This window comes from Accipiter gentilis, chromosome 7 (genome assembly GCF_929443795.1).
Source record: "Accipiter gentilis chromosome 7, bAccGen1.1, whole genome shotgun sequence".
NCBI classification, from domain to species: domain Eukaryota; kingdom Metazoa; phylum Chordata; class Aves; order Accipitriformes; family Accipitridae; genus Astur; species Astur gentilis.
This window is the reverse complement of record NC_064886.1, coordinates 40,597,805-40,618,120: the sequence shown is the minus strand read 5'-3', so window position 1 is coordinate 40,618,120 and position 20,316 is coordinate 40,597,805. Positions and strand designations below refer to the sequence as shown.

General features: G+C 43.7%; 1 protein-coding gene across 1 annotated transcript; it reads right to left on the bottom strand.

Moving 5' to 3' along the window:
- Window positions 1-2,787: 2,787 nt before the first annotated feature.
- WFDC1 (WAP four-disulfide core domain 1) lies at window positions 2,788-19,616 on the bottom strand. Its single transcript, XM_049804569.1, has 7 exons — window positions 19,241-19,616; window positions 12,031-12,226; window positions 11,364-11,447; window positions 8,572-8,712; window positions 7,318-7,359; window positions 4,941-5,015; window positions 2,788-4,023 (listed from the first exon to the last, which is right to left on the bottom strand). The coding sequence occupies exons 1-6, from the start codon at window positions 19,385-19,387 to the stop codon at window positions 4,957-4,959; spliced, it is 669 nt and encodes a 222-aa protein (XP_049660526.1). The 5' UTR covers window positions 19,388-19,616; the 3' UTR covers window positions 2,788-4,023; window positions 4,941-4,956.
- Between the last annotated feature and the right edge of the window lie 700 nt (window positions 19,617-20,316).

Sequence of the window (20,316 nt, the reverse complement as noted above, 5' to 3'; positions counted from 1 at the left end):
ACGTTTTTTTAATTATTCTCATATTTACAGCTTCTGCAGACTGCTGACCTAGAGATGCAGGCTGTGGTTTTAATGCAGACCCCTGACTTCTTGAAGATCTATTACAATGTTTGTCCTTCGGTTGATTCCAGCTCTCAGGTTCACGGATGCACCAATAGCACTTCAGTGCCATCTGCAGATGACGCCTTAGGTCACACAATGTTTTTTCCACAAAGACCGTCAGCCAGCTACATCAACAGAAACTGTATTTGCTTACATTAACATGGAGACAAGTTGAAATCAAACCAAAATTTTCTGGTGTTCACCAAATAGATCCTTCTCTTGGAAGCCACGGTACTTAGTCCACCTCACACTTCACTGCAGGAGGCACGAGTTACGTACACACATTCCGTAATCTCCCCAACCAAACAGGCCATATGGCCGTTGCCATGAGAATTTCAAGTGATCCCAAGGATAACTTCATTGCCAGACTGAAGAGCTACCTTGACACCTCGTGCTACCTGGCGTCTTCTCAAAACCCACAGAAAACATTTCCAAAGCAATGAAACCCACTGCTATTGCCTCCTTGGCTAAATTACAGGCAGTTTCTCCCTCTGGGACTCCTCTGTTATGGTTTCAGGGCAGATGGGAAGCAATGCAGAAGGACTCCTGCAGGTAGAGCAAGACCAGTGTGGGTGGAGCTGGTGGGACGGTGAAGTCTTGCCTGCTCCTGGAGACGCAGCGCTCAGCAGCCCAACCTCTCAGCACAAGGCTCCTCTTTCAGCTCCGGTATCCTGCAGTAGGCACCAGCCCGACACTGGCCTCTCACTTGGTTTACTTTTCCACCCTTCGAGCAAGCCTTGGCCTTCTGCAAAGCTGTCTGAGCAGCTGCTTGTGCAGCACAAGCCACCTGAGCTGGCAGCTGAAACCCATCTGGTAGTGAAAACCAGCTCTGAATCAACAAGGAAAATGCCTGCTCAAATAAAAGGGTCAGCTTCTCCTTGGGTCACCATCACTATCCTCTTCACAGTACTGCCCATCAGCTCCTCTTCAGGCAATAGAAATGAAGGTGCCAAGAACGGAGTGAGTGTCTGACCCACGAAGGTGGCCCCTCTGAAAGGGGACACCAGTGGCAGACGTGTTTTGGGGGCTGTCACCTCCCTTCCAGTGGACAAAATGACTTTTGCCTCCCTATGCCTACGTTTTCTGAGCTCTCCCAACAATTAAAATTTAAAAGATTTGTCCTTTTTGTTGTAATTCGAAGCCAAGCGTACATCAAGAACACACAACTGAAACTAGGCAGAGTTGAAAAATATACTGGTCACTTTTTATTGAGCACCAAAGTGGCAGAACCTGTACACGCCTAAGCACCAGGGGCAGGAACCGGGAAGGGTCTGCCTGGGGTTGCTGCAGATCCTCGGCTGCTGCAAGGCAGAGCAGCTCCACCGGCAGCACTCGAGGATCTGGAAGGCCATGAGCATTGCTAGCACACAGTGATACACGTAAAGTTTATTATAGCACCAAACATGCTTTAAAGTGTACATAGAAACATTAAAACCAACCTACATTAGTGAATTCCTACTGTGCTTCACAAGACTGTTGTTAAGCCATTTGTCTTTGGAGAGAAGACAAGCTGAGGACAACTCATTTGGTCTGTGCTTTTGTTTCAATGGATGTCAGTGTTGAAAACAGCATTTGGACAAGTCTCTTCCGGGGCTTTTGTTTCTGAGTTTGACATTTAATAACTTGAAAAGAATTAACTTGAAAAAAACCCCAAGCATTATAGCACCGTGAGGAAGGGTGATGTCTTTGATAACATCCAGTAAACAGAAATTCATCAACAAATCATTAATTTGTCAATTCTCTTTTTAAAAAATTCCTTTTGCAAGTAGAAAATATCTTTACCATCCCATCCAGCAAGGTGGTCAGGTATGTGTTTTTGTAGCTACAAAAAAGCAGCCACTGAAGTGAATTTTTCCACTCAAATCAAGCATATTTTTGGATGCTTTGCAAGATTAGGTTGAGATCTGAAGTTTTAATCTTGCAAATTTGTTAATGTTCAACACAAGTTTTTCAACTAGATCTTCACAGGTTTTTAGGTGCTGAATTTTTTATTTTAAAATAGAAAAATTTGGCATTTACTCTTTGGGACTTAGCAGTAACCACTGAAGGGCTTTGCTCATTTAACCAGAATTTGATTTTTTTGCAAAAAGTAATGCTGAAAAAAGTCAACTCACTTCACTAAGCAGCACCTAGGAGCAAGGCTGCATTAAGACTTCCATTATGAGCTGCACTGCTTTAAGTTGTCATGTAATGTCAGTGGCAAAGTGGTAAGTTTCTGGCCTGAACTGAGATTGGAACTATAAAATATGGATGGACTCCTGTCTCTCAGGAGGAGTTAAGGTATCATTTTATGAAGTTGTATATCATAAAATTCTAGAAATAGATCTGTCGGAATATGGTGTTGCATTTAATACCTAGAACTTGGCACAAAGGCACAAAGAAGTGAATGGAGCTCAACAAATGAAGATATTTAGGAAAATGTGGAGCCCTTCATCTGTTCCTTTGCTCTGTAAAGCATCGAGGCGTGTGCCTGTTTATGATAGGAAACAGAAAAGCAGTTTGGTATCTTTCATGTCTCCAGCTGCAAATGTCATATGCAAAGTATCAAGTGTTTTTTAGGTGTCTTAGCTTTGGCTTAAACCATTTGGTGAGTGGAAAAAAAAATCCCATAGTTTGTGGGTGGAAGCAGGCACTTGTATTTGTGAATTGGGTATTTATATACATCGCTACTACTCTGCATATTAAAATGCTAATTTTATGCATGCAGATGGGGACATGTACTAAACAAGGCAGCAAACGTGGCTTCTTTTGCCTAGCAATTCTGGCAGATTTGTCAAAATGAAATGCAACTGTCCCTTTAGGACTGCCGCAGAAAAGGAAAACATTCATAGAAAATGTGTTTTTCATTTTATAATGCTAAACAGCTAAAAGAAGCTGTAAGACCCAAACACAAATAACTTGACCTTAAGGATTTATGGAAGTCAACATAAAGGTAAAGGACTTCTAAAGAGCAGTTGCCCATCTGCCAGACAATCCTTTTAATCACACAAATTTATCCTGCTTTTGCTTTTCTAATATGTGCAACAAATAATCCAGACTTCAGCCCTCTTGCTGAGGTTTTGCAGGTACAAAAATGCAGATGTACATTTTGTGAGTGTTAACTGTGCTGCTAAAAACAACAACTTAAAAAAATGGGCACACGTGTGTCTGCTTAGATACTGTAGAAAGAAATCTGTTCTATCATTAGTTTTCAATCTGCAGCTCACCAGACTGAGAAGCTAAAGGAAAGTAACTTAAAAAAACCCAAAATTTATAAAACCTGTTCTGCTCCTAGCTCAGAGTTCCTCAAATTCTTAAGACTTCAGGTTAAGGCTTGTACATTGGGTGTCAAACCTGGTGAACCCTAGGTATAAATAGGAAAAGAAGAAACCTGCAGGTTTCTTTGGACTTTAAGCTTATGAAAAGGCTTATTTAAAGTAGCTGTTCGAGACAGGCAGGCATTGGATTTGATCCAGAGAGCCCCTTTAGTCTTACAGCCTTGCTTATCTTAATGCAACTTAGATATGATATTTAGGTACAATTCTGACGTCACTTCATTTTTAGAATACTGAGTTATTTTTGTGGTCATGAAATCTGAATCAGTCACATAACACGCACATAAAGGGCAGGCTCTGTTCCAGCAGCCTGATTAATGGTGCTGTGGCTTACAGGGATCCGCTTGGAGGTATTTGCATTTCATGGTAAAAGGGCAGCTCATAAATGGTGTGGTTTCTTTCAGGGGATCGCATTTCTTACCCTTCCGATAGACTTAAAATCTAGACTCATCCTGTTCCTTGAATAGTAATGTCTTTTTATCACTGATGGGCAGGGATCAGGGTAATGTTGGAGACGTGCTCATGGAGATTTGGGACCAGAGTTCTTCCAAAACAGAAAACTGTTGGGTAAAGCGTTCCTTGACAGCTGCTTAACAGAGTGGTCCAGCTGGGTGAAAATCAAACAAAAAAGAGGAATTAAAATATTTATCCTTCCTGGGATGTTTGCACAGATCTTGTCCTTATGTAGCTGTGTAATCTTAACAGTCAGCCTGACGTATGTACATAAAAGACATACTGAACTGCTTTGTTTTCATAACTGCCAGTTAAGCTCAAGTTAGTTTTAAAGTGAAGCTGAAAGTGTTGACAAAACCATCTTGGCACAGAACCTTTGGTATAGTAAATATTTTCATTCTTGCCTAATTCAAAGCCTGATTAAATGATTGGAGCTTTTTCAGTTGGCTTTGCTCTGGCCAGATATATGTACATTTGCTCACATGACTGGGTCACATTATTCAATGCAACTGTCCACACACATAAAGTTATCCCACAATAATCACTCATGTGCCTAAGTATTTGCAAGGCTGACTCTTATTGCAGCCAGTCCAGAATAAAGAACTTTTTAATTTGTCTTGGAGGAGCAGTTATACCTGCATTAGAAGAAGCCCCTAAACAGAAAGTTTAAAGACTTAAGGCACACAAAGTTTTGCAGCATTTGTTGTTCATCCTGAAGGTCACTCCATCCTCTAAACACCCACAAGGCAAAGGTTCTTCAAAGAAATCAGGTGCATCTTGTGAAATTAGAATAAAAAGTGGGAAAGACATTAACTTCTCCATGGACAGTTTGCAGAGCTCAATCTCCAATGCCACAGGTTCTTGAGATACTTTTACAGCACCATCTGTTTGTCCACATAGGTGTTTCATGGAGCCTGAGGTATGTACCTGCACATAGTTTTAAGGTACTGTCCTTACACTGGCTTTTTGATGAGAGGTAATTTCACCCTCAAATGACCCTTTCTTTAAATAATTGCATACTAAGCACCAACTATTTTCACCCAGCTTTCCCTTTATTCACAGGACACTTACCCAGGCACACCTTTGATTAGCCTAAATGCTTCTGCTGGTTTTTCACATAGCCGACCACATTGTTGGAATTGCTCCCTGTAAAAGAAGTATCAGCGAAGTTAGATTTTAAGTTAGTCTGTGGCTATTTTAGTGTAGGAGAAGATCAGTTCGAGACCATCTATCTAAGGAACCTGAAGGTGTACAAGTCTGTGAAACCTGATGAGAAGCATCCGTGGGTCCTGAGGGAACTGGCAGATGAAGTGGCTAAGCCACTACCCATCATATTTAAGAAGTTGTGGCAGTCTGGAGAAATTTCCACTGACTGGAAAAGGGGAGACATAACCCCTATTTTTGAAAAGGAAAAAAAAGAAGACCCAGGGAACTACAGGCCAGTCAGTCTCACCTCTGTGCCCAGCAAGATCATGGAGCGGATCCTCCTGGAAACTATGCTAAGGCACATGGAAAATAATGAGGTGGTTGGTGACACCCAACATGGCTTCACTAAGGGAAAATCATGCCTGACAAATTTGGCAGCCTTCTGCAATGGGGTTACAGCATTGGCAGATAAGGGAAGAGCAACTGATGACATCTACCTGGACTTGTGCAAAGCATTTGATGCTGTCCTGCACAACATCTTCATCTCTAAATTGGAGAGACAAGGATTTGACAGATGGAATTGGCTGGATGATCACACTCAAAGAGTTGCGGTCAACAGCTCAATTTCCAAGTGGACCACAGTGACAAGTGGTGTTCCTCAGGGGTTGGTATTGGGACCAGCACTGTTTAACATATTTGTCAGCGACATGGACAGTGGGATTGAATGCACCCTCAGCAAGTTTGCTGATGATACCAAGCTGTGTCATGTAGTCAACATGCTGGAGGGAAGGGATGCCGTCCAGAGGGACCTGGACAGGCTTGAGAGGTGGGCCCGTGCCAACCTCATGAAGTTCAACAAGGCCATGTGTGTTTGCAGCCCAGAAAGCCAACCATATCCTGGGCTGCATTAAAAGAAGCATGACCAGCAGGTCGAGGGAGGTGATTCTTCCTCTCTACTCTGCTCTGGTGAGACCCCACCTGCAGGACTGCATCCAGCTCTGGGGCCCTCAACATAAGAAGGACATGGACCTGTTGAGGCGAGTCCAGAGGAGGGCCACAAAGATGATCAGAGGGCTGGAGCACCTCTCCTACAGCAACAGGCTGAAAGAGAGTTGGGGTTGTTCAGACTAGAGAAGAGAAGGCTCCGGGGACACCTTAGAGCAACCTTGCAGTTCCTAAAGGGGGCCTACAAGAAAGCTGGAGAGGGACTCTTTCACAGGGAGTGTAGTGATAGGATGATGGGTAACGGTTTTAAACTGAAAGAGGGTAGATTTAGATTAGATATAAGGAAGAATTTTTTCACTGTGAGGGTGGTGAGGCACTGGCACAGGTTGCCCAGAGAGCTTGTGGATGCCCCATCCCTGGAGGTGTTCAAGGCCAGGTTGGACGGGGCTTTGAGCAACCTGGTCTAGCAGAAGGTGTCCCTGCCCATGGCAGGGGGGTTGGAACTAGGTCATCTTTAAGGTCCCTTCCAACCCAAACCATTCTACTATTCTATGATTCTATGAAATGTTTTCTCAAGATTCTCTAAGCACTACAGTGTTACTGGTCTCATTATTTAGCAGTTCTCTGGGAGAGCTGCGATAGCCTGCTGGAAAGAGGAAAGGAAATCCTTTCAGTTTTACCAGTTAAACTGGCCAAACTTGGCTGTTCATAAATCTTATCATATCAAAGATATTGTCTAGTTATACCTGAATATCAATTGCAATCTGATCTGGCTGTCCCTCTCTAGATCCAAGAGTTAGCAGAAACCAGGAGCTTTGAAGCCATGAGAAAAGAGATCTGCTGGAAGATCCTTCTGCCTTCTTTGAGACACGTATCTGTCAATTTGTGCAAGGGACCTGACACCTCTTGTGGTTGCAGATAACAATAAGGGACTGATTCAGAGGGCTCCAGTCATCTCTTATCACATACAATACAAGCTCTTGGCAAAAGACCCTGATTTTGACAGAGTTCTGTGTTCATCTGCAAGTAGTCCTGGCCCATGAGCAAAGCTCCAAAAATAAAAATAACAAAAGGTTATTGGATTGAGTGTTTCTCACTCCTTGGGTGGGAACCCCTGGCAGAAGGCTGAGCCATTTGAAACATTGTGTCAGAGATGGAGATAGTGATTCTCAAGAGTCCACAGTCAGGGCACAGCAGATCTTAAAATAAGATCTTTTGACCAAGGCATAGAGAGCTGAGGCTAAAGAATCTCTTTTTGCTATGTACAAACCTTCATTTCATAAGCAGCAAATTCCTTGTAAGCAATGCAATAACTATAAAGCTTAATAATAGCAAACACTTCATGCCAGCGGCTTACCAAAATATTCCTTGTAATACTTATGCCTCAGATTGCGTCCATCTGAAAAAGAAGGTATGGAATGAGAACATGTCCAGTCAGCCTTCATTCTTTGTATTAAACTCCGGCCTTCTGTGTATAGCACAGAGAAATTATAGATATGGAAATAATAACCTCACAAACAGGAAAATAAAAGATCTCTGCAGCTGAAGTAGTGTAGGCTGCTATAAACCTCTTATAAAACTGCTAATATTATTGAACTATGTGGACACAACTCACTTTCCCTGAGAGTGGTTAACTGCTGGCCACTAGCATGTTATGCTCTTTTCAGTAGCTACGAGTCAAGGAATCACCAACTTTCTCAAATGAAAGAATATTTGGGTAAAATTTCAGACCATCTATTAGTGTTTTACATAATTCAAGTTCCAGCTAGGTTTTTCTGTTTACCATTTACACAATTATTTAAGCTCTTAGAAATATCTCGTGTCTAAGAGCCGTACAGCTATACATTACATTACTTACTATGGATGTTATTAAAGAAAAAGTTATAAAAGAATAAAAGAGATGATCAAAAAGCCCTGGAAAAAATCTTAGTCTTTTATGGAAGCAGTTCAGAGATCTGGTTTGATGCTTTCCCTGGCTTTTACAGTGACCAAATGGCAAAACTGATGTCTCATGTCCCTATGCTGAGATGATTTGTGGCCCAGTGCAGACATATATATCCTACTATTCAATTAAGTTACACATACCTAGACATATTATGAACTTTCCTGGAAAATAGCTTGGCTTATTTAAGTTCCTTTATTGGACACTGTGTCAGCAGAATAAAGAGAAAAATGTTTTGGATGCAGAAAGCAAAGTCAGAAGTCAAAACTGGAATTTGAAACTCATATTGCTTAGTTAAGTGTATAGTAATATATAAATATTTCTATTTTTTGTGCTGCATAATAATGGCACATGCAGGTTACTACCTGCTCTCCTTACACAATCCCAGAGGACACTGACATACAGAACAAACAATAAGCGTGTCCCCTGCTTTGGGTATTTCACGTGGCTCAGCCAACATCAAAGGCATTAGAGACTTGGATTGCTGCAGAGCGGGGACTGTCTCCCAGCCCAGCTGTCACATGCTGCCTTGGCGCCTTGGGCTGCCCAGAAAACCCATGAGAGCAGATGTACCAACAGATCTCCTTTAAAGCCAGTGAGAGGGCACTGTCCCTTACTGGTGTTTGCATGACAGAACAAGAAAGGAAGAGAGATTTCCCGTCAACTGACCTGGATTTCCACGGAGCTTGATGCACTGGCCCCTGTTAGGGATTCCTTCAGCTGTGTTACCCGGGTTGATGATATGGCATTCATAGCCTGTGGGGCAATGCAGAGGCTCATCTCCATCCTCAGTGGTACTGCAGGCCTCAGCTGCAAAAGAAGCCTGCAGGTCATAAATCATGGCTTTAATGTCCACGGTGACATGGACAGTGGGATTGAGCGCGCCCTCAGCAAGTTTGCTGATGATACCAAGCTGTGTGGTGCAGTCGACACGCTGGAGGGAAGGGATGCCATCCAGAGGGACCTGGACAGGCTTGAAGAGTGGACCCATGCAAACTTCATGAAGTTTAACAAGGCCATGTGCAAGGTCCTGTGCATGGGTCAGGGCAATCCCAAGCACAAATACAGGCTGGGCGATGAGTGGATTGAGAGCAGCCCTGAGGAGAAGAACTTGGGGGTACTGGTGGATGAAAAGCTGGATGTGAGCTGGCAATGTGCGCTTGCAGCCCAGAATGCCAACCATATCCTGGGCTGCATCAAAAGAAGGTCAAGGAAGGGGATTCTCCTCCTCTACTCCACACTGGTGGGACCCCACCTGGAGTACTGCATCCAGCTCTGGGGCCCCCAACATAAGAAGGACATGGACCTGTTGGAGTGAGTCCAGAGGAAGACCATGAAGATGATCAGAGGGCTGGAGCACCCCTCCTACGAAGACAGGCTGAGAGAGAGTTGGAGTTGTTCAGCCTGGAGCAGAGAAGACTCCAGGGACACCTCATTGCAGTCTTTCAGTACCTAGAGGGGGCCTACAAGAAAGCTGGAGAGGGACTTTTTACAAGGGCATGTAGTGATAGGACAAGGCGTAACAGCTTTAAACTGAAAGAGGGTAGATTTAGGTTAGATGTAAGGAAGAATTTTTTCACTGTGGGGGTGGTGAGGCACTGGCACAGGTTGCCCAGAGAGGTTGTGGATGCCCCATCCCTGGAGGTGTTCAAGGCCAGGTTGGATGGGGCTTTGAGCAACCTGGTCTAATGGAAGGTGTCCCTGCCCATGGCAGGGGGTTTGGAACTAGGTTCATCTTTAAGGTCCCTTCCAACCCAAACCATTCTATGATTCTATGATTAACACCCACAGATAACTAAAATATGACAAAACAGCTACCTTCTTCTGCATCTCCTTCCAGACAGGATCTCGGACTCCTTCCCATGCAAGGCCACCAAGGAGTTAACATCTCCAAAGAAGCCTGGCAGAGCAGGTGATCCAGTTCACACCTTAAACAAAACCTGATGTATCTAGCCCGATATGGGGAGTGCAGGTCAGCCCGATTACCTGTAATGACACCCTTCCCACAGCCTGTTGTGCTGGATCTGTGAAAGGGCTGGAGTGTGATGAAGAGAGACCACCACTGCCTACCATGCTCACACTGATGGTTGGTCCCTCCTCATGGCTGTTCTCTCCAAGCAGCCATAAGTCTGTTCTAGCCAGTGTTTTTGGCTGGGTGAGGCATCAGGAAAACGTGACCAGGAAGCTGGCAGTTTGCTGCTTCATTCTTTGCTCCACACCCATTAGCTTACTGATGTATTTAAACCTCAGATGTGACTCACTATGGAGTAAGGCAGTACCATCCTCTGTTACAAACGGAGGCGTTAGCCGCCTTGATCCTGGATATCCAGCAAGTGCAGAGCAGAATAAGAAAGTAAAGCAGGATTTACAGGCAGTGTTTGTGTCCATTAAATGTACAGACTATGCAGGGACACTCCATCCTTTCATTTGCCAGGATTTTAATTTCAAGGATCTCTGATGTAATTCTCTTGCCATGACTGATGGTTTTTATTTCACTAATTCCTCCACCAAGTTGAGATGAAGGTGTTAAGATAAGGACAAATAATATAAGCATGACAAGGATGGATGAAGAGGAACCTATTTTATCTTATTTCTAGCAGTGCAGCTCCAATGAGCTGGAGGCAGAATTTTCTCTTGAAGAACTAGGAGTTTCCGTAATAGATTAGAGTCAAGGTTTGGCAGGTCTCACACCATCTGTGTAAGACCAAAGGGGGTAATTTATTGGCACTACCTGTGTCTGACTAAAGCTGATCAAAAGATGGAGTAGCCTTTCCACAAAGAAATTAAGAACCTCAGGCATACATACATCTGGGAATGTTTCGTAGAAGAAAACTTCCCACCTCCCTACTCCCTCCTTGTTTCACTTTGAGGTATTGAAAAAATTAATTAAAAGACCTTTCCCTATGGAATTAACCTGAGAAGCCCAATCTCATTAGCAGTCCCCAAGCTTAGATGCTCTCAGCTCCATGTCAGCTTGACACAACTCTGCAGCAGTTTGCCAGGGCTCTTGTTCAAAGCAGCCTTCAGATCTAAAAGCCCCAGCCCCAGCCCAAGGCATCTGTGCGATGAGGCCACTCTGGATTGAAAGATGTCCTAATCCAAGTCCGCCCACAGTCTATCAGGAAGCTGGCAGAAAATATGTGTATGCTGACAAAGCCTTTTTCTAAAAAAAAGATATATTTTTACTTATTTCAAGAATGGATACAAATCCAGTTCCCTGGAGCATTCCTAGTGCTCTGCTGGATAAGCCATATCCATAAAAAGCAACTGATTTATTGCACCAGAAACTAGCCCCCAGCACGACACAGTGTTATTCCTATGGAAACTTCAGACAAACATCAGCAGCCCCAGCATCCCCAGCATCCCAATATCCCTGGCAGGCCCTGTGTATGATGAATGTATTATTTAGTGCCTTTGTATAACTACCGATACCACAGAGAAGACAGTGAAATGTACTGTACCTTGTAAGACTTCCTCTGGGCCATCCAAAAGCCACCCATTTCCTCCCAGCCAGCGGGGTTTGGGCTGAACCAACCAGTCTAAAACTGTAAAAGACAGAAACAAGAAAGCAGAGTCAAGGTGGAGTAGCCATAGGGCACACAGTTATGGAAAAGTAACAGATTTCCTCTAACAGCCAGTGATGAGGCTACCAGGCTCCTGAAGGACGGAGTTGAGTTTTCAGCAAGATACTTATATTTATGCTTTTGTTGTTCCAGTGGCAAGAGAGTCATGCATGTTATCCAGGGCCACAAGAACCTGGTGTCATAAAGGCCAAAGCAGCTGTTGTTTCCCATCTTCCATTCCCATGGCACGGATCAGATGAGATGGCTGCCTCGCTTCTGTGAGCACTAATTCAGATTGGGATTCTTTCTTTTCCTGAATCCCAGGACAAGAACTGGCCTCAGGTGACTTCTACCATTTGTGCTGGTGGGAATTTTGCAACACCAGCTGGCCTTAGATAATTTTTCGATTCAGCAATCATCCCAGAAATCAGAAGTGTGGAACCAAAGCTTTATCCTCAACTCACAGCTCAAACTATGCCTTCTACCCGAGACCCAACACACGTGGGGATGACTACCATTGTTTCTGCATGCTCCTCTACCAGTCTGATCGCTGGGTCCACTCTACCTGGCGGTGGCTGTACGGATTCCAGGCAGGCGTAGATGCACCCATTGTAGCAGCAGCGTTTGTGCCTTTCACACTCTGAATCCGAGCGGCAGCTGGGCACCTCGCAGGCTCGGTCAGGCAAAGTCTGGGGCGGTGGGGGGCAGCGGTCATTCTTCTGGTAGTGGGAACTGTGAGAATGAAGAGGGTACTCATAATCCTTGCAAAGAAAAGAAAGGAAACAAAGGTTTGGCATAAGATGAATACCAAACATCTCATCAGTTGAAACAAAAGAGGGATTTTCAAAGTGGTTTTCAAGTGTTTATTAGGGAGGATAATTAACCAGTCAGCTCCTTCAGCTCTGTCTTCAGCACACTGAAGAGAGAGCTATACGATCACCTTAGCAGACTGCTTTGGAAACACCAAACCACCAAATTATTGTGTGGAACTCATTTTATAATTAAGGTTATTCTAATGACAATGAGGAGGTTAAAAAAAGTCCTTTAAAGTCTTTTATACTTGTCTAAGAAACAGAAAGAAAGACTCCAGGCATCCTCATGATGAGCACACCAAAACGCTTTGATAGTAAAGCAGTGGAAATGATGACGCTGTATTGTTTTGAGGTTACATACCCAAATGGGACCTGGAACTAATGTCCCAGGTACCACCTGTCTCCTCAATAGGCTCCTTCTGACCTTCATCACCTTCTTCTGGACCAGAACTTTATAGGGGAGTCTTTCAAGCTTATCCACTGTGGGGTCCTGGGTTGTTAAATTAGAGACCATTTCTAAAGCATGAGTTGATCTGGGTGAGATCTGTCTGGGCAATGTCAGATTAAACCCAAAGAAAATGAGGCTGTGTTTGAGTAGAGCAGAAAGGAGCCCGGCTGCTCACTGCACACCAAAAGGACAAGGGAGATTTAAAGTGGACTAACAGGCACAGAATTTTACCAGAAACATTTATAAGAGGCAGCATTGAGATATTATTCATGCTGGTGGCATTTTAGCAAGAAGCCAACTCCCTCTGATGGAGAGTTGAATCACCCAAGCCCACTCCTTTCTCACCTATGGCTAAATTACTCATCTCTGGGCTCCAGCTCAGCTCCCCAGAGCAGCATAAAGTACGCAGGGCAATCAGTTCTCAGATTTATTAACAAACATTAATAAGCTCTAATCAAATCAAAAGATGGATTCTGGATTTGCACTTTTAAAAGAGATCAGCATCTAGCCAGATGTATGAATTGAGTGCTGCTGTGCACTTGCTAGCAGGCTGTTGAGTTTAAGAGCTATATATAGTTGGCCTGATCACTGTTGTGTTACGAAATCAGTGACGAACAACTGGGGTTGTTATTCCAAGAAACGACATGCTGCAACTGTCCCTGAGGGGGTCTCTAGGAAATTTCATCATCAAGCTATGGAGAAATTTGAGGTGAGACTAATATCCCTCTTTATCTACATACTGCTACATCCTCATTGCTGAAACCTCCCAACGTCTTCTGTGGAGCATGTGTGCCTTTGCGAAACAGCATGTCCACAGATGTTCCTGTCCAAAAAAATGTCCTAGGAGAGGCTCCAGGAGGTCCATTGCCCTGGGGACTGACCGCTGGCTCACACTACGTGTGACCAAGCTGTAATCAATTATCCCTAACGGTGAAAAGAATATCATCTACACTCCCTTGGCATAATTCCTAATGTAGAGAACGAAGGCAATCCCAAGGAACACCAAAAGAAATAATGATGTACATTGTGGTACTAATGTGAGAAATTTTACTTCCACATTGTACACAGTGTAGAATCGTATTGATAAGGTGGTGTTTTTTACACCAAAGCTGACCTCTGTTCTTTGAGCCATAGCTAGGGGGAAACGGAGAGCAGCGAAGTTTCTCCACTGCCTGGTTGCACAGGGATTGAGTGTCAGCCAATGTAGCAGTATAGAGAAAAGTCAGGATGATTAAAAGTTTCAATTTCTGTTACAAGGTTTAAGTTAAAGAAAATCCATATCCTGGTTATATCCATAACTGGTTAAATAGTGTGTGTGTGTGTGTGTGTGAGAGAGAGAGAGAGTGTGTGAGAGACAGAGAGTTCCTAATATTTTCAGAGATGACAGCCTCCTGCCCTGTTCCCCGTATCAGTCTGCCCTGTTCCCAATATCAATAAACAATTTTCTTCTGCTTTTTCCTTAGTTGTTTCCATTCAGTGAACAAGAAACTGCTCAAAACCCCTTCCATGAGGCTGTTTTCCCATGAACTGATAGGCTGTTTGAGCCACAAAGTAGATTTGAAAAAAGAATACTTCCTAATGTTGATGATGTTTTCAACGTTAAAGTGTAAACCAAGGTGTAAGCTATCACATCATCCCATTCCTCAAAAGCTGAAAACACTCCACTTTGAAATAACGTGCTTTTGAATTGAAGATATTGCAAGTTCAACTTATTTTGCTGTTGTTGGATTTTAAATAGAGAAAATGCTTGGACCAAGTATAACTTTGGGATATAAGACAGCATTTAACTGTAAGTCTGTGCAGTTCCAAACATTTAACAGGTCTCCTTGTTGGAGGGAGCATTCATCCTGGAAGGTCACAGTTTACTATTCTGTTATTTGAAATGTCAGCTGCAGACTGAAATGTGACCAAAATAATACTGGCAAATAACGGATACATGAAAAAAACCAACCCCAACCCCAAACAATTACTGCAGTTGCTTCACAGATGATTCAGAAACCAAGAAGCCAAAATTGCAATGAACAGTTGGCTCAATGAATGAGATTTCCGTTTGGGAACAATACAACATTTTTAGCCAAGTAACTTTGTACCTCATGATTTCCCTGCCCATTTTCTCTCTTCACCTATTGCTCTGAATCCTCTTCTTTCAAAACCTCATAGTCAATAAAACATTTTTTGCGCCTTTGATCTAACAAAACCATTTCCACTGGTTTATGTATACATAAACCATCCCAGTGAGAATGTGGGATTCCCTCATTCCCAAAATAGCCTGGTTAAGGATGTCTTCAGGTATGGACTACAAGGTCTTTTTAAAAGCTCTCCCAGGATTCACAGTTCAGCTCTGAGCATAGCTCAGATTTATTATTTATATAGATTGTGACAACAGTCAAAATTTCTTCCTTTAAGAATATATTTCAATGCAGGAGGCAAATTGCTGTTTCCCATGGAGAATTATTAAATCATTTTAATAACAATATCTGCCTTAGAGATATCCAGAAACAAAGTAAGGGGAAAAGTTCAGAGTTCAACTGAGGAACCCTGGAGGTCAGTAATGATGACCAGGAAAAACCAAACCTGAATGTAATCACTTGGTCTCAAGCCATATTTTCAATACTAACCGTGCAATGCAGTCTGCTTCCAAAAAATCCCAGATCTAGTCTATCATTTGTGCCTGAAACTGGACCCTGGGCTTGTGTCAAAGCACAATTCTCTGCTAATTTATATTCTGCATGGCCACCCCTGAGATCACACATGAGGTTTATTCCCAGCTTCTGGTCAGCCAGTTCTGCCCCTGGCAGGTATTTCCAAACACTGCCCATAAAACACCTTTTCTCTGAAACAGTACACAGTCAGGAGGAATTTAGAGCCCTCCAATATTTATATCAAAGACCTGGAAGAACACAGTGATCAAAGTTGCAAATATCAGACTGAACGACAAGACCAAAACAATAGGAATAATATTATTGTGCTATTGACTCTGGATTAGTAGTTTCGGTTCAGGTGTCTGCAGTACTGGAAGATTGTTGCAAAATTAGGGTGGGCTCAAAGAAGATGCACAATAGCAATTAGAGGACTGGAAAGCAGGGAATACAGTGCAAGGCTTGTATGTGTGCGGGCAGGTGTCAAAGGAGAGGCTGAGGGCTGCTCCGCTCATACGTTACTCTGAGTCATATGAAGGACAGAAATCTCGTGGGAGGTGTGCTAATCTGGTAGGTGAGAGGTGTCCTGGTTTCAGCTGGGATAAAGTTAATTTTATACCTAGTAGCTGATATAATGTTGTGTCTTGGATTTAGTATGAGAACAATGTTGACAACAGACTGATGTCTTCAGTTGTTGCTACGTAGTGTTTATACCAAGTCAAGAATTTTTCAGCTTCTCATGCCCAGCCAGCAAGAAGGCTGGAGGGGCACAAGGAGTTGGGAGGGGACACAGCCAGGACAGCTGACCCAAATGGGCCAAAGGGATATTCCAGACCATGTAACATCATGGCCAGTATATGAACTGGGGGGACTTGGCGAATCACTGCTCGGGGACTGACTGAGCATCAGTTAGTGGTTGGTGAGCAATGGCATTGTGTATCACTCTCTTTTTGTTATCTTCCTTTTCACTACAATTATTACTATTATTATAATAATTTCTTTTAATTTCAATTATTAAACTGTTCTTATCTCAACCGACCAGTTTTACTTGTTTTCAATTGTCCTCCTCATCCCACAGGGGTGGGGGGAAGGAGTGAGCAGCTGCGTGGTGCTTAGTTGCTGGCTGGGGTTAAACCACAACAAGAGGGTATCTCAGCGTTGATTTATGACAGCTAGCTGGAGAGTAAATACATTGTTGGAAGAACATTACAGCAGCTGCGAGGGATTCTTCATTTCTGGAAATCTATAAAAGAAGGCTGGATTTTTTTCTAAAATGCTTGATGCAGTTGAAACTGGAATAAAACCAAGACTGCCCCAGGTTTTCCCAATAGACATATGGGTGTCTTGATAATGAATTAAAGCCCACTCCCAGGTAGCTCCCTCCCTCTGCTCTTTGCGAAGAGTTCACAGACTGTGTGGGGGCTGCAGAATACCAGCTGCAAATCACTAAACTTGACAAGTGTCCCTCTGGCTGTAAAATACATGGATTTCCTAAAAGCTGGAAGCCCAGCTCCTCCATTGCACTGTGACTGCCATTTTTTTCTTCTCACTGTATTCCCTCTCCTCTTTCTCCCTTCTCAATTCCCCCTTGACCCCTCCTTGCCAACCAACACCCTTCCTCAGGCACCTTAATAAAAAACTCCTGGCTACACCTCAAGCCAGCTCCTCCTTGTAACACCTGCTTGTAGTTCTGCGGCCAGCAGTTTGGTGGATGCATTTTTCCTGCCATAGACTCAGATTTTATGGACTCAGATGACATAACTCTCAGTCAAGTCCCTACCCCTCACTGTCTCCTCCCTCTACAGACCTTGCCCGTGTCTTTCTGGAGGTCCCACAGGGATGTCTATAGCCCATCTCCTGTATGGCTGTGTGTTGTCGTAAGCACCTCCATCTCGTATCCCTCTATCCAAGTGACTCACAAATCAGCTGTTCCACTCACAGCCTCTGATTTTCAAACTGTAAGGAACACACAGCATTTGGTAGAAAAGAAAGCCTCTCCCTGAGGAACAGGAGGGGCTGCCAAAACAGACTCTTGATGGATAAGGGGATGGAGAGTGGATGCCTTCCTTCTTACAAGGCTTTGAGAAGAAGGAGAAAGAAAAGGATTTTCTGTTTTCCCTAGATAAGATGTTTCTGTCAATATGAGCAATTCTAGCTGAGCTTGCCAGATCAGTAGCACCTGGATTCATGGCTGCCAGAAAAAACAGTCCTTTGAAGAACTGCAGATTGAAAGAAGAGGATATATCCCCAGGGGAGCAGGCTCTGTGCCTCTACAGAGCACATTATCTGAAGATCAACATGTAAATTCCTGTTCTACTCCTATCCTATCTCTCTGGGTCATTTACTTCATTGCTTCTATTGAATTTGAGCTTTGCATTGAAATATGACACAAGAACATACTAATAAATACACTTTCCAGTGAGTGATTTTGCAGGAAACACAGCTCTTCATGACACCATTTTCCAGTTAAAGTGCAACCCAGATGATACCCTGTCCTAAGGGAAGCTACAATGAAGAAAATTTCATGTTGTAAAATACTGGGGTGCCTTTCAAACATCAGCACGTTTTCTGCAAAATTTCAAGGAGACAAGGGCACCGTATTTCAGTTCATTCAGCACAGGTGAAAGATCTGTGTCACACTTCTGAGTCAGCAATTGCACAACCTAAATGTAGCTGTCTCCAAACATTCACTCTGGATGTCATGGGCAAAAAAGCATCCTTTTTAAATTAAAGGCTTTTATATGTGGCTGCAGAAAACAGGTGGAGGAATCCCCATGTGACACCAAAGAGCTGTTTATGCACATGCAATGGCTGGAAGATGCAATCAAACCCAAGCATGAGAAAAAAGACCAGCTGGGGCTTCCATCTAAGTGATTCAAGGGGCAGAAGCCCTGGGTCAGTGCTGGCTTCTAAGGGGACTTAATGGAGTAAGTAAAAATTTCAAATTTTTTTCCTTTCTAAACAGCAGGTCCTGAAAGTCAAACTATAAAATTATTTTCCTTTTTTCCCCTCCCATTTCCTCCATGGCCATTTCTAATAGCCTTTTGGCCCAGAGATACCAGAACAAGACCCAGCACCATCATTTTCTTCACTCACAGTAATTTGTCGCTGCTTCAGTTTCAATTCCAGCACTACTGCTGTAAGTACCACTGCAGATTTGGAAATGGTGGTTGCACTCAAGACCCCATGTAAGTCTGCCAAAAGCAGGCAGGGACAGACAGTGCCACCGAGAAACTGCCAGGGTGTGGGCAGCAGATGGGATCTCTGCTCCCAGTGAACATGCCAGGCATGGTACAACCATGAGAATGGATTTTTCTGATCGGCTCCTTACACCCATTAAGGTGATCGGCACGTTACTCTGACACTGTGGATCTGGAGGTCTCTGTGCTGCAGTGATTTACAAAACGCTAGGCAATGCCTAGTGCACATTATCACTAGGAGCTGGAGACATTTACCCAAAGTTACCCCAAAAGACAGTGGAGGAACAGGGCAGGGAACCCTCCTCCCTTCTCTAAGCAATAGATCAATTTATCTTTTTTTCACTAAATCTATCCCCAGACATGTAGGTTTTGCATTCCCCTTCTCCTCATTCATGCTTCCCTTGCTGCCCTATGAAGTTTCTAGGAAAAGCAGTGACGGCTGCCTTACCAATGTCTTCTCACTGTTCCAAGTGTGCTTTACAAGTTTCCTGTTGCAGCAGCTAGGTGGCAAAAGTTTAGTACAGCCTGGGAAACTTAATGCAACCCTTTTATAAAGAGACAGCCTGCAGATTCAAATACTTCTTATTCTAAAATGATACACACACGTAAAGAAAACTCCCCTTTCACGGTGACCATACCCAGCTCCCCCCAAATCACCCCACCGCAGTTTACTCACATCGTATTTCTCCGTCATTTTCAGATGTAGAGCACGCTTCCAGAGATTCCTTGCACAGCCCGAATCTGGCAGCAAAACTAAGACACACAAGGCTGCAGTGAAGATCTTTTTACAGAAATTCATCTCTGATAGTACCCTGGAATCCATTTTCCCCAGGAGAGATGAAATAAGGAGCCCAGCTTTCAGGATTGAGACGATTCAGAGTCTTGGCAAGGAGGGAGGGAGACGGGGAGGGAGAGAGAGCGAGGGCTGATCGCTGGTGAGAGCCGCTTTTCGCTGCGCAGCTTCTGGGAAGGGAAAGGGGGAAAAAAAAAAGGATCCCACAAGCAGAAGCCAGGAGCTGCTGTTGAACTTCTTTACTCAAAGTTAGATCAGGTTCTTGGCTCACATGTTCACACAAAGCACACGCTCTCCTTGAATGATAGATGGGACGATTATTTGGAAAGATTATTTTTAGACCTTTGTTCCCAACATCTGGCATCCTCAGACAGCCCTATTCAAAGCCAAAGCGTGGGATCAGATGACAGCTGCCGCAGGGGGAAATAAAGGTCTTGGAGGGGTGGGCTCGGCAGCTTCTAGCAAACAGCTCACCCAAACTTCCCAAGCTACTTGGCTCTCCCTTTGTGTGCTTCCCACTGTGCCCTGAGCTGTGGTTTTGGATCATGTTTTGACAAAGCGATAACTTCATATGAAGTTTGCTTGAAGAAAATGATTTAAAGACGTGATAAACGTGCAGGGGCTTTAATTAAACCAAGTTGACATTAGCTTTCTGCAAATGATTTCAAAGAAGGGGAAGACATGGCCATTGGGGAAAAATAAATCCATGTGCATGGGTGGGGAATAGGAAAGGCAGGCAGCTTAGAAATGACATGACCAAATGGAAAGTGAGGAAGGGGACGTGAGTCAGCCTGTGCCTGACAATGGGAGAGAGGGAGAGATTGCATCTGGGGTATTAGACACCTACATGGACATTCAGGCACCCAAGTGCCTGAAGGACAAGAATGGACTTATGAAGTCAGGCTGAAAGCATCCCAGCATCCTGCCTGGATGGGGACAGAGGCAGGTGCCAAAGAAAA

What these genes read in the sequence shown, in the direction of transcription:
- WFDC1 (XM_049804569.1), bottom strand. Translation starts at nt 19,387, where the DNA reads ATGGATTCCAGGGTACTATCAGAGATGAATTTCTGTAAAAAGATCTTC. An exon ending in ATCCGTACAGCCACCGCCAG is followed by an intron (nt 11,448 to 12,030) that starts GTAGAGTGGACC and finishes TGTCTTTTACAG; the next exon opens with TTTTAGACTGGTTGGTTCAG. An exon ending in CCCAGAGGAAGTCTTACAAG is followed by an intron (nt 8,713 to 11,363) that starts GTACAGTACATT and finishes CTTCTTTTGCAG; the next exon opens with CTGAGGCCTGCAGTACCACT.